This window comes from Nicotiana sylvestris, chromosome 12 (genome assembly GCF_000393655.2).
Source record: "Nicotiana sylvestris chromosome 12, ASM39365v2, whole genome shotgun sequence".
Classification (NCBI taxonomy): Eukaryota; Viridiplantae; Streptophyta; class Magnoliopsida; order Solanales; family Solanaceae; genus Nicotiana; species Nicotiana sylvestris.
Genome location: NC_091068.1, coordinates 139884387 through 139899313, shown reverse-complemented (window position 1 = coordinate 139899313; position 14927 = coordinate 139884387). Strand labels below are relative to the sequence as shown.

Below are 14927 nucleotides of genomic sequence, written 5' to 3'. Positions count from 1 at the left end.
TATCTTTTTCTTTTGGAATCAAAGAGTAATTTTAACCCCAAAAAAAAAAAAAAAAAAAAATTGTGAACTACGCAGTACGCCATTGACGTTGACCCGACATCACTAAGTTCCCATGCTACTTCACTAAACACATGTATCTAACACTACCAGTCAACTTATTTAGGATCAATACTTCTTCCCTCTTAGTTTGTTTAACAATTTGATAACAAATGATTATTTATAAAAGATAAACTTAAAATGAAAACATAAAAGTGAAGTTTTAAACCAATTTCTAAACCCAAAAGACACGTAGCAATTAAAACGGACCCAAAAAAAAATAAAAAATGCAGCACTAGTTGAGATTAACGGTTTACTGATTTAGCTGGCCTTTACTTTTTGAAAAAGGTGAAAATGCGAAAACTGAAAATTCCAAATAAAATAAAAATTCAGAAAAGTTTAATTCTTTTTTGAAACGCTTTTCGTCCATTATATTGATGATAATCCTAATTTTCACAATCATTTTTGCTCCGAGCCGTAATTATTCGTAGAAATTGTGAACTTCAGAAGTATTTCGGCTAAAATCGTGCATGCAGTTTTGGATATGCTGGAAACAACTGGTAATTGCATGAAGTTGTTGATGATGGTGACGGCGGTTATAGCCGCTTTAACTATCGCCGCTGCCAAAGACGGCGCGGTAGGGGGGAATGTTCCGGCGAGGGTACTGAACTTGGAAAGAGTGTTGCCTCTGAATCATAAGGTGGAGTTGGAGAAGCTTATAGCTAGAGACCGAGCTAGGCACGCTCAAATTTTGCAGAATTTCGCCGGCGGAGTCGTCGATTTTCCAGTTATAGGTTCCTCCGACCAATTTCTCTTCGGGTATCTTTGTTTACGATTAACTGAAAATATTAACTAGCTCAGTTTTGTTCTGTTATTACTGTTCCATTTTTTTTGGAATCTTCAGTTTCATTTATTTGGATAGTAATAGTTTCGGCAAAATTTTGGGAATGTTTTTCTTTCCAGACAGCTTTTTTGGATAATCGGGGTGTCTAGCCCGCTTGCATGCACCTTGACTAATTCCACGAAATACCTGCTATCTCCCACCAACACCACTTAACTCTATCTACCAAGGCCGATAGATGAAAAGAAATCACCGAGTGTTTTTTTTATCTCGAATGGGAATTTAACTTGAAACCTCATGTTTCTAGCACACAATATTTTTTTCGTGAATTGGTTGATGATAGAGGCGGATTCAGGATTTGAACTTTATAGAATTGAGTTTGGGATTCTACCAGGCTACCACATCCCATTTCTTACTGGGTTCAAAATATAGTTGTACTTATGTACTGAGTTTTGTAACAAATTTACTGAGTTTGAGCTAAAGTTACTGGGTTTGGATGAACTCATAACATTAACACTACCCTGGCGGATGAACTGGAAAGAAACTTTGTACTCTTTAATTTTTATTTTGATGACAATTGATCAAGAAAAGGTCTTAAGCGCGTGGGATTTATATAATTATGTTGACTTTCTGTTATTCGTGCATACATCTATTTTGCATCTTTTGCATTTATTCTTTCATAAGGTCTAGGTTGTTGGTGGGTCCTAAGATTGAAAGGTATAAAAATGTATTTGCACGATGATGTTTTTTCTGTTTTGTTATTGGTGTTGATCCAATTAAGGTATGAAAATGTATTTGCACGATGATGCTTTTTCTCTTTTGTTATGGTTTTGATCCAATGCTATTTGTACTGATGTAGTTGGTTTGATTCTGATCTGTTTGCTTTAATTCTTACTGTTTCTTGTCTGATGTAGAATTTTTAGTTGAACTTGATGAATTTTGTATTATGGTCCTTTCTAATATATGATCAAATTTGACATTTTCTTTGTGTTATTATTGAAGTTGATCAACTTACTGATTACGGTTACGCATGTAGCATGTACTCTGATGTATGACTCTTTCTACACAGAATGTTATTGACCATCGTCTTTCTCTGGTTTTCTATGCTTTGCTGTAATTGTAGCCTTTATTATACAAAAGTAAAACTGGGATCTCCACCAAGAGAATACGATGTGCAGATTGATACTGGAAGCGATATCTTGTGGGTTACATGTCGTTCCTGCAACAATTGTCCTCAAACAAGTGGACTTGGGGTAGAACTTTTTTCTCCATCATATTATTGTTACTTCTTCAGGTTTTTTGTATAAGTTATTATATTGGAAATTCTTCTTTCAGAATTTCCTCAGAGTTGTGTTTTTGCAGGTTGAGCTCAACTTCTATGACACTGCGATCTCATCAACTTCATCTCTCATCTCTTGTTCAGACCCAATGTGTGCTTCAACTGAGTGCTCTAGTGAAACAAATCAGTGTGCTTACACCTTTCGTTACGGAGATGGGAGTGGCACAACTGGCTATTACGTGTCAGATTTATTATATTTTGACACATTCGTCGCAACCTCGCTGATTGCCAACTCTTCAGCACCAATTGTTTTTGGGTAAGTGTGGTTACTTGGATGGCTGTATGGATGTACCCTGGTGTGTGTGTGGAACTACCACCAATCATTTAAGCCTTTTAAAAAGGAAATGTCAACCAAAGGAAGCTCCTAATGTCCTTGATTAGTGTGGCAAGCCTTTCTTACAGAAAAGAACCGGTAGATGAGGCCGGTCATTGAAGTGAAAATATGGCTAAGTTAGATACTATTGGACTCTAATTAGCTAACCAGAAGTTGCCTACACGAAATTGGAAAAATCTGAAATGAAGTATATGTTTGTCATTATGCGTGACAGCGTGAGTGTTAATAGCAGTCAAGGTTTGATCGCACAGCAAGACAAACTTCACACAAACCAGCAAGTCAAATTATTCGTAACTAGGCAGCACGGTTCACTAGAAGTTTTAGCTCTATATTGGGGGGGGGGGGGGCACTTTTCATATTACAACATGTTCCCCCCTTTTTTTGACAAAAAGATATATCATTACTGATGGTGGAAAGACTACAAATTGGAGAATTAGAAGTCATGCTAGCATGGGACCAAAAATATCAGAAACATAGAGAAGTAACAATTTATGAGTATATTTCAAATTCTTTATGTTTTTCTAATCAAGGGTTTGATTTAGTCGTAAACCATACTTCACCTAAAAGCTAGCTGAAACATTTGTAACTAGGCAGCATGATTCACACTACTCAATGGGTAATGTGATGCTTTAATGGCAATCAGATGTGCAGAAATACTTCATTCATTTCTTTTTGTAGGGAAAGTAAGTAAACAAAGTTGAGCTTCTCAAGCATGCTCTAACATTTTGAAGATGTCATTTGACATAATGCTTTACGTTTTGTATCCTTAAACACTTTTTTGTTTTCTCGCGATTCTTTGTCTATAGGCCCCTTTTTTATGTTCTATTTGTTCTACGGCGGTCTCTTTTAACCAGTGCATGCATTTGCTTTTCAGCAGAAGCTTATACTTTGATTTGAAATCAAAACAGGTGCAGTACCTCTCAGTCTGGGGACCTGACCCAGATGGATAGAGCAATTGATGGGATTTTTGGGTTTGGTCCACAGGACCTTTCAGTAATATCTCAACTGTCTGCACGCGGAATTTCTCCAAAAGTGTTTTCACATTGTTTGAAAGGAGAGGGCAATGGTGGAGGTATACTAGTTCTTGGTGAGATTTTGAATCCGAGCATCGTTTATAGTCCCCTTGTTCCGTCACAGTACGTATTACATTCTTAATTACTATATGATGAACTCTTTTATTCTAGACTATGATGCTTAGTGCAGTGTGCCTTATGTTATATGATAACCATTGTGTTCTAAATAGTTTGTGATTACTGGTAGCGCATGAAAAAATGTCAAGAAAAGATCCCATGATTGCTATTTGGTTGCAGTCATTATGCCTTCTACAGCTTGTATATCTACGTTAATGTGGATTATTGGTTCTTCTTTCTAAGAATTGTTAGTAAGTGATTTGTGCCTTAGGTTTGACATCCTTCAGCGCATGCAAATATTTATTGCCACACAAATTTTTCTGCTTTTGACAAACAGGCTTCTCTGCAGTATTGTTTTCACTAGTAGAATTTTACACAGCTTTCATGAAGTTTTTCTTCCATCATTGTAAGATATCAACATGCAGTTATGCTGCTTCTCCATGCCAATCTTTATAGGAAAGTTGAAAAAAACTTTTACATTGTATATTTTCATGACTATCCTATTGTAATGCAATTGAATCGAAAGTATGTAATTTAGTACCCAGTAGCAAAATTTTATTATAATTTTTATTGGGATGAGATTTCAAATTATTCGGCATTTTATTACTTGTTTAGTTTTCTATGTCGTACGGAAAAACTTTTGAATTCGACAAGAGAGGGATAGCTTGCAACCATGAGGTTGGGTTCAAGTCACCATGGGAGCAAGGTGGGTTTGGATTGTCGCACTTACAAGTTTCAATATTTTAAAAAAAAAAACAAATTCTTGGTAGAAAGAAATTTCTGCCTTTTGAATACTTCCTAGAGCATAATTGGATTTTATGAATTTTATTCTATTTCAACTATTTTAGAGAAGAAGCAGTCCTCAATTTGTCCTTCTCTTTTGCATATTTGAATAGAGAAATGATCAGAAAGCAGTGACAAGTGACTACTTGTTCCTCCAACTGCGAGAAGAATTCGTTCTCGCTTGATAGTAGGGGAGGCCTTCCGTTCAATAGGGCAGACTTAAGGTAGCAGCCCTAGACTACAGTCGTATCTAGAGCCCTACTGTCACTCCCCAGCAACTTCCCCCCACTCCCCCCCCCCTTTTAAAAAATCGAAAAAAAACAAAACAGAGAGAGAGAGAGAGAGAGAGAGAGAGAGAGGAAGTGATTAAGCAACATTGGGTTCTTGATATATGTCCACTGTATAGAGTAAGCAGCATTGGGTTCTTCACAAAGTCTACAGTCCAACAACTTGGTATTCCATGTGATGTTTCAATATGTTTATGCTTCTCAACTATGTTGCCCAAATCCTTCAAAAATGCGAGCCGTATCTCAGCACCCGAATATTTTGTTAATTAAAAATAAAGATCAAGTCATAATTACACAATATTTGTTGGTACTTAAATTTTATGTGATGAGGAAACCGACATTTAGATCAGAACCATTAGAGATACCTACACCTGTATCCGAGCAACATAGTTTCTCACAGTAGTTTACATGTAAATATGGAGGACGACATCGATACTCACGTGGAAATCTTTCATTATCTTCAACAAATTAGCAGTAAATGCCAGATGAGTTGCTCTTCACAACAACAACAACAACACAGTATAATCCCACTTAGTGGGGTCTGGGGAGGGTAGTGTGTACGCAGACCTTACCCCTACCCTGGGGTAGAGAGGCTGTTTCCAAATAGACCCCCGACATCCTTCCCTCCAAGAACTTCCCACCTTGCTCTTGGGGAGACTCGAACTCACAACCTCTTGGTTGTTAAATGGAACTTACCAATAAACATTGATTATTTTCATGTACTCAACACCTATTCCTCTTTTATTAGATTTTGATGTTCTCCGACATGCTTCTGCTTCCTCTCAGTTATTAGCACTGGTAACTGTGTGTACTCAGAAAGACAATGTTGAGGTATACATCTATTTGTTTCTTCCACTCTTGCAGGGGTCATTACAATGTATATCTACAGAGCATTGCCGTCAATGGGCAAACTTTGCCTGTTGATCCAGCAGTTTTTGCCAGCTCTGGTGATCGAGGAACCATTGTTGATTCTGGTACAACTTTAGCTTATCTTACCGCAGAAGCTTATGAACCCTTTGTCAATGCTGTAAGTGTTCTTCTCCCAATCTGGTCTAGGATTCTCAAAATTTCCACTATGTTGAGTGAACCTATTATATTTGCCCATTAACCTATATTCTTATGGTTAATAATCCATAAATGAGGTTTTGAATGCCAATCCTAACATGAATGCCTAAGGTCAATGGTGATATTCCTATCCCACAAGCTAATCGTCATTGTTTCCAGTGAGATTCTGGTCAGGATGTATTAATCAAAGGCTATCTAATTCAGGTTTTTAACTTAAGTTCTCTTTCCTGTTAAGCTTAAATTACTATAGCAATTTAATCAGCAATCAAGTAATCAAAAATGCTAAGAGCAGAATTAGGTAAAGAATTCTAGCAATCAACATATATAATAATCAAGAACATATATTATTAATCAAAACCCTGAATCCACAAAAGAATCTAAGCCCTACAAAAGGTATGTAGTTCATATAGACATGCTAGAGCAAATCAAAGTATTCAAAGCACAGTATTATTGTGTAACAATGGAGATACAAAAACTTAGTTTGAGTCCTTGATCTTTGGTGAAGCTTGATTCTTCTTATTCCACGAAGTTCTCTATGAAAAACAACAAAGTCGAACCGCTAAAATGCCTTGGCCAGATGGTCCTTCCAGGAAGGATGATCCGTTTATCTCATTTTCTCCACTTTTTCTTCCTTTTGATCTCAAAATGCTTCCAAAGTCATATTTAGCTTCCAAAGCACCAAGATTTAACAAACTAACCACATTGGTGTTAATTCAAAGTGAGAAATTCTCAAAAGTAAAGCAAAACCTATGGTAAAAGATATGATTCACTCGATATAAAATAGACTTATCATCTGCCTCCCCCTTAGATTGAACGTGGTCCAGACTAAGCCTGAAATAGGCCAAGTCTGTTCATATATGAAAAATAATTTTCCCACATCAAGATGAACTAGATGAAGTTTCTTCCTTGTTAATACAATAAAGGTAGTTTCATAACACTGGCCATGTCTAGGACATGCTCATCAGCTGAAGGACCTAATTTGAGGTGTCCATTTTTGGACGCAACGAGCGTCATTTCTTCTCCCATAATCAAGAGTGATGGGTGGGAAGCGCTTCCTTGTCTTCCCACAATCCTCCTTGCTGGTAAAATGTTTCGTAAGGGTACTCCATGCAAGATGGTTGACTGCTTATTTTGTGTACTGATATTTCCACATATTACAAACTGTACCCAAACATTATCCTCAGCAAAATGATATATTGCGGAAAGTTCTTTCTAGTACAAAGTCAATTCCATTTTTTCTTCTATTACATTGAAGGCTATGTACCTTTGCAAGGAAAGTTAGCTAATTTACCAGCTCTCATCTTTGTTGCAGATAACTGCCGCCGTTTCACCTTCAGCCAGGCTAGTCATATCAGGAAGAAAGCCGTGCTATCTAGTTTCCTCAAGGTTCCTTGTTTTGTGTTTAATTGAAGTTATTAAGTACCTCAATGGTTTCTACACAACTGTTTCGTGACTTGAGCATGGCACCCTGTTTCTCAAACAGCATATCCGATATGTTTCCTCCAGTTTCTCTAAACTTTGCTGGTGGTGCATCCATGGATTTAAGACCATCGGACTACCTTGTGCATATGGGCTTTTATGTGAGTGTTGAAACCTGCATTTGTAATTTAATCATCTTCTACTAACGTTATATTAAACCTTATCACTTTCACTATCTTATCTGCTATTATGAAGTATAAAGATAAGTAACTCTATTATATGTGTTAAACAGGAAGGTGCTGCTATGTGGTGCATTGGCTTTCAAAGAGATGATGCAGGCGTAACAATTTTAGGAGGTTGGTTTCCGGATAATGGTTACGTCTTATACTTCCGTTGCTTCATTCTACATTTTAGCTTCTTTAGTGGGTGCTTATCATTGTGCGTGATATCTGTATACTTGTGTGCTCGAGTATCGTCGGTACTTAGAAAACCTTTCATATTGATATCTTTATCATTTGAAATGTCACGGAATTTTCATTTGCGCTGTCAACTACTTTCTCTACTCCTGGATGAAAAATTTGCTTCCTTTTAGGCCCAGATGCATTTCCTGGCATTACTAGATTCTTAGTGCTTTTCGCCGACAAAAATTTTTCAAAGATTAAGACGATTGATTCTGTGTGTTTTCAGTGAGTGAAGCAGTTGTTGATAAGCTGAAAGGTAGCATGTATAGTAACAGGCAGTTGTTCTCTGATGTTCAATGAAAGCAGACAGTGCCATTCATGGATAGTTGATTAGTGGAAAGAAAGATTTTAAAGGGAATCTGGTTACCGTTCCATTTTCAAAGGTTCTTCCTAAGGTTGTGCCATGATCTTTCTGTTTCTGTGATAATGTTTGTTCGAAGGTACCTGTATAGGTGAGAGAGATTCTTGTCCACTTGGAGCATTTGTAGAAACAGATGCAGTCTTTAGTCTTGACGTAGTTCATGGCCATATAATGTTGCAGCCTTTTGTATAATCCTGGTTTTATGATTGTCTTACAGTTGATAACAAGTGGAGCTAGTATCCCCTCTGTGGAACTTAAGTAATTTGTTTGGGGTTGTTTATTGTTCTTTCTCTTTCCTGTCAATTTTGCGACTTCTTCTTCCTCTTCACAGCAAGTAATAGTGAACTCAAATTGAAGAGTTGAAATCCAAAGTGCTTGTAGATATGTTCCAATGGTCCATTGTTGAAAACTCAGGCCAAAAGAGGCAGCTTTCAAGCATCTGTTTTCAAAATCTATCTATCCACACACATATTGCACCAGCGCGTGGCCGCTGACTGAAACAAAACAAGTAACTTTTGTGAGCGGTGGTGAGAAAAGTTCGCTTATCTTAGTTTTGGCAAGTATGATGCAATATGGATCAATTTTATGTGTGCATGTGTGCTTGAGTACCTTCTCGTGATACCCTCCGAGATTTTCCACTCTCTGAAATAACAGACTATGTAACACTAGATCGCTCACAGGGGAAGAGAGAAGGACTGGGGGGAACGGAATGAAATGAAACTTTTCAAAGCCGAAGTCGCCTAAGGTAAGTGGTTATAGGAGTCATATGTTCTATTTGGTTTGGAGTGGAAATGCTGAAAATGTGTCCCAATGCGGTTTACCATACAAATATTATATTGTTGGTTTCCTAATTGCATTGCTTGCATCATTACTGTCAGAGAGTGGAGAATCTAGAGTAAAGATGGAAACTAGTTGGCACTCACTTCTCTTTCTCTTGTTGCTCAGATCTTGTTCTTAAAGATAAGATCATTGTATATGACTTGGCTCGCAAAAGAATTGGATGGGCAGATTATGATTGTAAGTTCTATTCTTTCAGATTTGGTTCTTGACATCGCTTTTAATCCACACTGACTCCTTTTTGGAATCGTTGATAAATATACATCCTAGCAATTCTCTATCATGAGGGAGCTCCAATATTCATTTACAAAATCTTTTATTATAGGTTCATCACCTGTGAATGTTTCTACAACCTCTGGCAAGGATGAATTTATCAATGCTGGACAATTAAGTGTGAGCAGCTCATCAAGCAGGGTGTACTTCAATCTGCGGCATGCTAGAACTAATGCTCGTCGTTTACTTTTTTTGGTGCTGATGATAGGTTTCCCATTTTGTAGCTTGACTTCAGTTTTATCTTGCTATTTTTTCCTCAATATTTGATATACTTTGCTAATTAATATTAATAGCAGTTGACTAGCAATTACAGCATCAATTAGATTCCTGCAATTAACTTTTGCTCCAAGCTTATTTTCATCATCGTTCATGTGTAGGAGACGTGTCTTCCTTTCTTCTGACATTCAGCATACACCCTTTTAGCTTATTTTATTGAGAGTTTGGCTTTGGTATTGGGTAAGTTGCCTTCTATTGATTCCAAATGAACGAACATCCTCCAAATTGAAATTTCACCTGAACTCTTGGCTTGTTAATAAGTTGCCTTCTAATGATTTCAAATGAATGATATGCTTACAACCTGACCAGAGGTGGATACGAGGGTTGGCTACAGGTTCATGTGAACCTAGAACTCAATTATTATTGTAGTACGTATTAACTTGAGTTCGCTATATGAAATCATTCAAAGGAATGCCATAAAGAAAACAAGTAAAACGCTGAATAATAAGGTATGATTGATTGGATTATTTTAGTCACTGTATGAGATGTCCTATTTATACAAGGAGAAGCTGGTCACTAACATGCTCAACCATCTATCGTGCTAGAAATTCAATCTCCAGAGACAGGCATAAACTATCAAACTAGTCTTTTGACGTCCAATTGTGTGTCCAATTTATAACTCAAATTTTGGCCATTAACAGTTATAACAAAATATTCCGGCGAGTTGTGATAATCTTGGCCATAAAAGAGTATGTCAGCGGAGTCTGAATAAATTTAAATTTCTCTGTGAAAATCCACACAAGATCTACACTTTATTAGCTTCTTTCTTTTAGATAAAAAAGGTTCAAAGAGTTACTATCCGAGACAGGGAAGAAAAAAACCAATCTTTCAAGAGCCAACATTAAACTTATTTGAACACTTAATTCTGCTATTGATGCGAAAATGAAAAAGATAATGACAATGCTTGCATCTAATTATGTTAATAGAAAATATAGCACAAAAAACAACAACAACAATAACAATAATATTAAACCTAGTATAATCTCATAAGTGGGACCAGAGGAGAATAGTGTGCACGCAAACTTTACCTTTAGCATGAGAAGGTGGAGATGTTGTTTTCCGATAGACCCTCCGCTCATAGAGAGATGAAAAGAAAACATTAACAACAATAAGAAAATAATAAAAAGACAAAGCGAAAAGAGAAAATATAGCAAGATATAATAGTTCTTTTGATACGTAATAATACAAGATACAACCATAGAAATATCATTTTAATATATGAGATACAAAGGAACCAAGATTATGCATCACTCATATTTGGACTAGTATTTTCAGTATACAATTCAGAGTCAACAATCCCTCCTATTTCAAGAACAAATTTCTCTTCTTCATACTTGTGATTTTTGCCATTTGGAATTGCCACAAATTTCCAGCCAACAATTTGCCCACAACAACAACAAAATATAGGCGGACCAAGACTTTGAGCACAACGGGGGCACCATTGTATGCTAATCACCAGCGATAAAATTATAAAAAAGAAAAAAATCCGTATATATATATATAAAGAGAGAGAGAGAGAGAAAGAGATATTTTTTCACAAAATGGGTGCTATGGGAAGAGAAGGAATAAAATTAATTAAGTTGACTATTGTGTATTAGTACTAAACTATAAATGAAATAAATAAAAAAGTAATTTGTTATTAAATATAAATTATATTGTATTCAAAGAACTAAAATATTAAAAAAGTTGACTATTATATATTAGTACTAAATTATACTTGAATTCAAAAAAAAAAAAGAGATAAAAGTAAAAGATAAAGCAATTTGCTATTAAATATAAATTACATTGTACTCAAAGAATAAAAATAAAAAGGAGGAGAAAAAAGCAAAAGTGGGGTTTCAAACCTACCTCCCAGCAAAGTTGGGAATTTAAGGCCCAAAACAACCACTTCTTTCATCCACCCCTTTGTTTTAGGGAGCACACTTAAAATATTTAAAGGGTCTCATATATAAATATGTACAAATATATATATAATACGTATATACAGGATTTTTGTCGAGACTAACAGGGTCACGTGACCCCTCAACCCACCGCGTAGGTCCGCCTCGGTCTGCAACTGTATGCATTTCAGAAAGTATCATTCTCTCCTCATTAGGTTCAAAAGTTATATTTACCACATTTCTTAACATGTATGCTTTTCCCATGAGGAAAAGAAAATCCTTTGAAATAAGATCATTAGCAAGGGCAAGTTAGGTTTTGCAGAATTTGCAGTTGTAAGTTTTGCCTTCAAGATCCACCACAAATATCCTCCCCATTTTTTACACGAAATTAAGAGCAGAGAAATTAGAGAATAGAATAGAGAGGAGTCTCCTATTTAAAGCAAAAAAAAAAAAAAAAGAGATGGAATCCTTGAGTGGATCTCTAGTATTAGATTTTTTTGGAAATATAATAAATTAGAGTCCATTTTTTTAATAAAGTAACTTATTCAAAACTTAAATAATTGTATGGTTTTATATTTTGATTAAAGTAAATATGACGCTCATGTATCTGCTCATGCATAGACGTAGCGACAATGCTGCAGAATTTGAATACTACAGCACTACTACAACTCTTGACTACGCGTGGAGCAAACATGTAAGAGCTTCTCTCTCTAACATTTACTCTTCTTGCCCAGTCATAAACTTCTTTGTTCTTTTCCATACAACAACAATCTATCCTAGCAAACATTAACTCCCTAAACTAAAAAACCTCCAAGAATGAATGATCCTACTCATGAAATAAATACAGAACACAACAATACAGAGCCACCTGATATAGGTTCTATGCAAGTAGATGATGCTAGCCCAATTCCAAAACAACCAACTTTTCTACAAACCCTTCTAACAAACAAATACCTATCACCAACGCTTAGTAATCAACAATCTTCAATTAATACAGCTGACCTTTCTGATGAAATCATCCCAAACAACATAGATGAGGACACCTTTATTCCAATTACTTCCAATGATTAATCACGTCTGTATGAACCTTGGAAGTACTCAGTAATAATAAAAATCTTTGGACGGAAGATTGTACATCATATACTAAGGAACAAGCTCCTAGCTCTATGGAAGCCAACTGAAGATCTTCCCATCTTTGATCTAGGTCTGATTTTTTCCTTATCAAATATCAAAAAGAAGAGAATATGATTAAGGCCCTACATGGATGACCATGGTTTATACTAAACCACTTCTTATCAGTCCGAAAGTGGGAGCCAAAATTTATAGCATTATCTACGCAACTTACCTATTCAGCTATATGGGTTCGACTGCCAAAACTCCCGACTGAATTTTATGATTTGGAAATACTACAAAAGGTTGTCTCTAAACTTGGACAATTGTTAAAGGTGGACACATGCTGTCACGATCCAAAATCTACTAAGGGTCGTGATGGCGCCGGACACCACTGTCAGGCAAGCCAACTACAATTTTGCTAGCAATTTCTCATTTTAGTTATTTTGAAACCATTTTCTTTACACAAATAAATAATAAATAATAAATAATAAACTCTGCTGGATAATGAGGGTGTCTTTACAAAATTTAACTACTGAAAAATCCTGTGATCATCCCAGAACCCGGTGTCACAAGTACATGAGCAATTTCTAGGAAATAATGTAGTACAACAACCGTCCGGAATACAATATTGGACAGAAATTAAATACAGTAATTTGAAAGAGACTCTGCTGGCTGCATGTCGTCTCGAGAAGTGCAGCTCACCTAAGTCTTTGTATCAACCATGCTGCTACGCCCACTAGGCCACTAGAGATGCACGTGCCCGTGCAACAAAAATGCACAGCAAGTGTAGTATGAGTACGAAAACAACGTGCACCCAATGAGTATCCCGTCTAATCTCGAAGAAGTAGAGACGAGAGGTCGACTTCGACACTTACTAATGGTCCAATGATAATATAGTAAAAGTGTGAGAAATTCATGGATTTCATAAGCAAAATTAAAATCATAAAGCCGGAAAGCAGGTAAACAACTTCTCAAATAATAAGGATTTCCAAAGATTTAATTTTCATTATCTTTATCAATTTATCTCTGGCCAGGAAAGGCAATTATCAACATTAAAAATTCACAGGCAAGCAATACAAGCATGCGCATATCATGCCGAGGTCGTACGGCCCGATCCAACAGAAATGTAAAATGTGCACTGCCGAGGGTCGAATGGCGCGAACCATAGATGTATCTATTACCCCGCTCGCGAATCATACATGCGACACGGTCAACATAAATAAACAAATACCCTGCTCGCGAATCATACATGCGACGCAGGTACACATAGAAATACATGCTCAAACAGCAAATTAAGAATTTATCGGGGAACGTTTATCCAAATAAAAGCCAATTCTCTTTTAGCGATTTAAGAAAATAAAGTTTAATCCATTTTAGAAATTCATTTACCAATTCAATAAGATTTAAGCAATTCAACTACCAACAAGATTACAGATATTCCAAGTATAGCATGCTTTTGGGTCCTAGACTACCCGGACTTACACATAATAGTAGCTACGCATGGACTCTCGTCACCTCGTGCGTACGTAGCCCCCACAAATAGGATCACATAATCGATTATTTCACCTATGAGGATAATTCCATCTTACAAGGTTAGAAAAGAGAGTCACCTCGCTCCGAAATTTCCATAACCGGCTTCCAAGCCCTTCCAACGACTCCAATTGATGCACAACGCCCCAAAACTATTCAAATAACGGGCAAACCAATAAAAATTCACTCTAATACTTGTAACAATTCAAATTATATAAGTTCCCAACTCTGCTCGAAAAGTTAACCAAAATGCCCTTGGTCCCACGTGTCCGGATTCCGAAATTTCTCGAAGATAAATTCTACCCATAGCTTTACTAACTCAAATATACAATTTGTTCTAATTTTCATACTCAAATTCAAGGTAAAAGTCCAAAATTCTAAATTCTAGGTCTTCCCAAAAAATCCCAAATTTATACTAATTTTCCATGTCTAAATCCATGTAAGATCACATATTTAACTCAAAAATAAGAAGATATCACTTACCTAGTGTTGCTTGGTGAAAATCCCTCCTTGAGCTCTCCAAAATCGTCCAATCCAAATGAAAGAAATGAAAAAATGGGCCAAAACTCGCGTTTAAAACAATCTGCCTAGGCTTCATCGAGTTGTACTTTGCGCTGTGCAAGTTGTACATCCTATTACCATTTCCCCATGTTGTACACCTTTTGTTAAAACGCCCATAACTCCTTGCGAAAATATCCAAATAACAAACGGTTTAAAGATTTAGAAACTAACTCGAAGATCTTTTATTTGATAGGTTGTACACCATATAACTCTTTATATATTCCGAGATATGAGCTTCTAAAGTCGGCTCCATGCATCGAAAATTCTATCAAAATTGCTCTACTAACCATCTTCAATCGACCATAACTTTATGATAAAATGTCCAAATCATGAATGGTTTAACTTTTTGGAAACTAGAATACAAGGGCAACAACTATTATATTTTGCAAATTTTCAAATTC

General features: G+C 36.2%; 1 protein-coding gene across 7 annotated transcripts; it reads left to right on the top strand.

Annotated features, from left to right (window-relative positions):
* The first annotated feature begins 401 nt into the window (after positions 1–401).
* Positions 402–9508, top strand: LOC104247339 (aspartic proteinase 36-like). Of its 7 annotated transcripts, none has more exons than XR_716191.2 (11): positions 404–855; positions 2001–2130; positions 2240–2472; positions 3459–3686; positions 5615–5777; positions 7128–7201; positions 7299–7395; positions 7527–7590; positions 8737–8801; positions 9002–9073; positions 9219–9276. XR_716191.2 is itself a non-coding variant. In XM_009803321.2 (10 exons), exons 1-10 carry the CDS (start codon positions 581–583, stop codon positions 9431–9433), a joined length of 1551 nt encoding a protein of 516 aa, XP_009801623.1. In that variant the 5' UTR covers positions 404–580; the 3' UTR covers positions 9434–9508. The 7 variants fall into 7 exon arrangements, 1 of the variants encoding a protein (XP_009801623.1); XR_716189.2 differs by having other exon boundaries at positions 8726–8801; XR_716190.2 differs by having other exon boundaries at positions 8737–9073; positions 9219–9260.
* Positions 9509–14927: the final 5419 nt, after the last annotated feature.

What these genes read in the sequence shown, in the direction of transcription:
- LOC104247339 (XM_009803321.2), top strand. Translation starts at nt 581, where the DNA reads ATGCTGGAAACAACTGGTAATTGCATGAAGTTGTTGATGATGGTGACG. An exon ending in TCCGACCAATTTCTCTTCGG is followed by an intron (nt 856 to 2,000) that starts GTATCTTTGTTT and finishes CTGTAATTGTAG; the next exon opens with CCTTTATTATACAAAAGTAA. An exon ending in ATGAACCCTTTGTCAATGCT is followed by an intron (nt 5,778 to 7,127) that starts GTAAGTGTTCTT and finishes TCTTTGTTGCAG; the next exon opens with ATAACTGCCGCCGTTTCACC.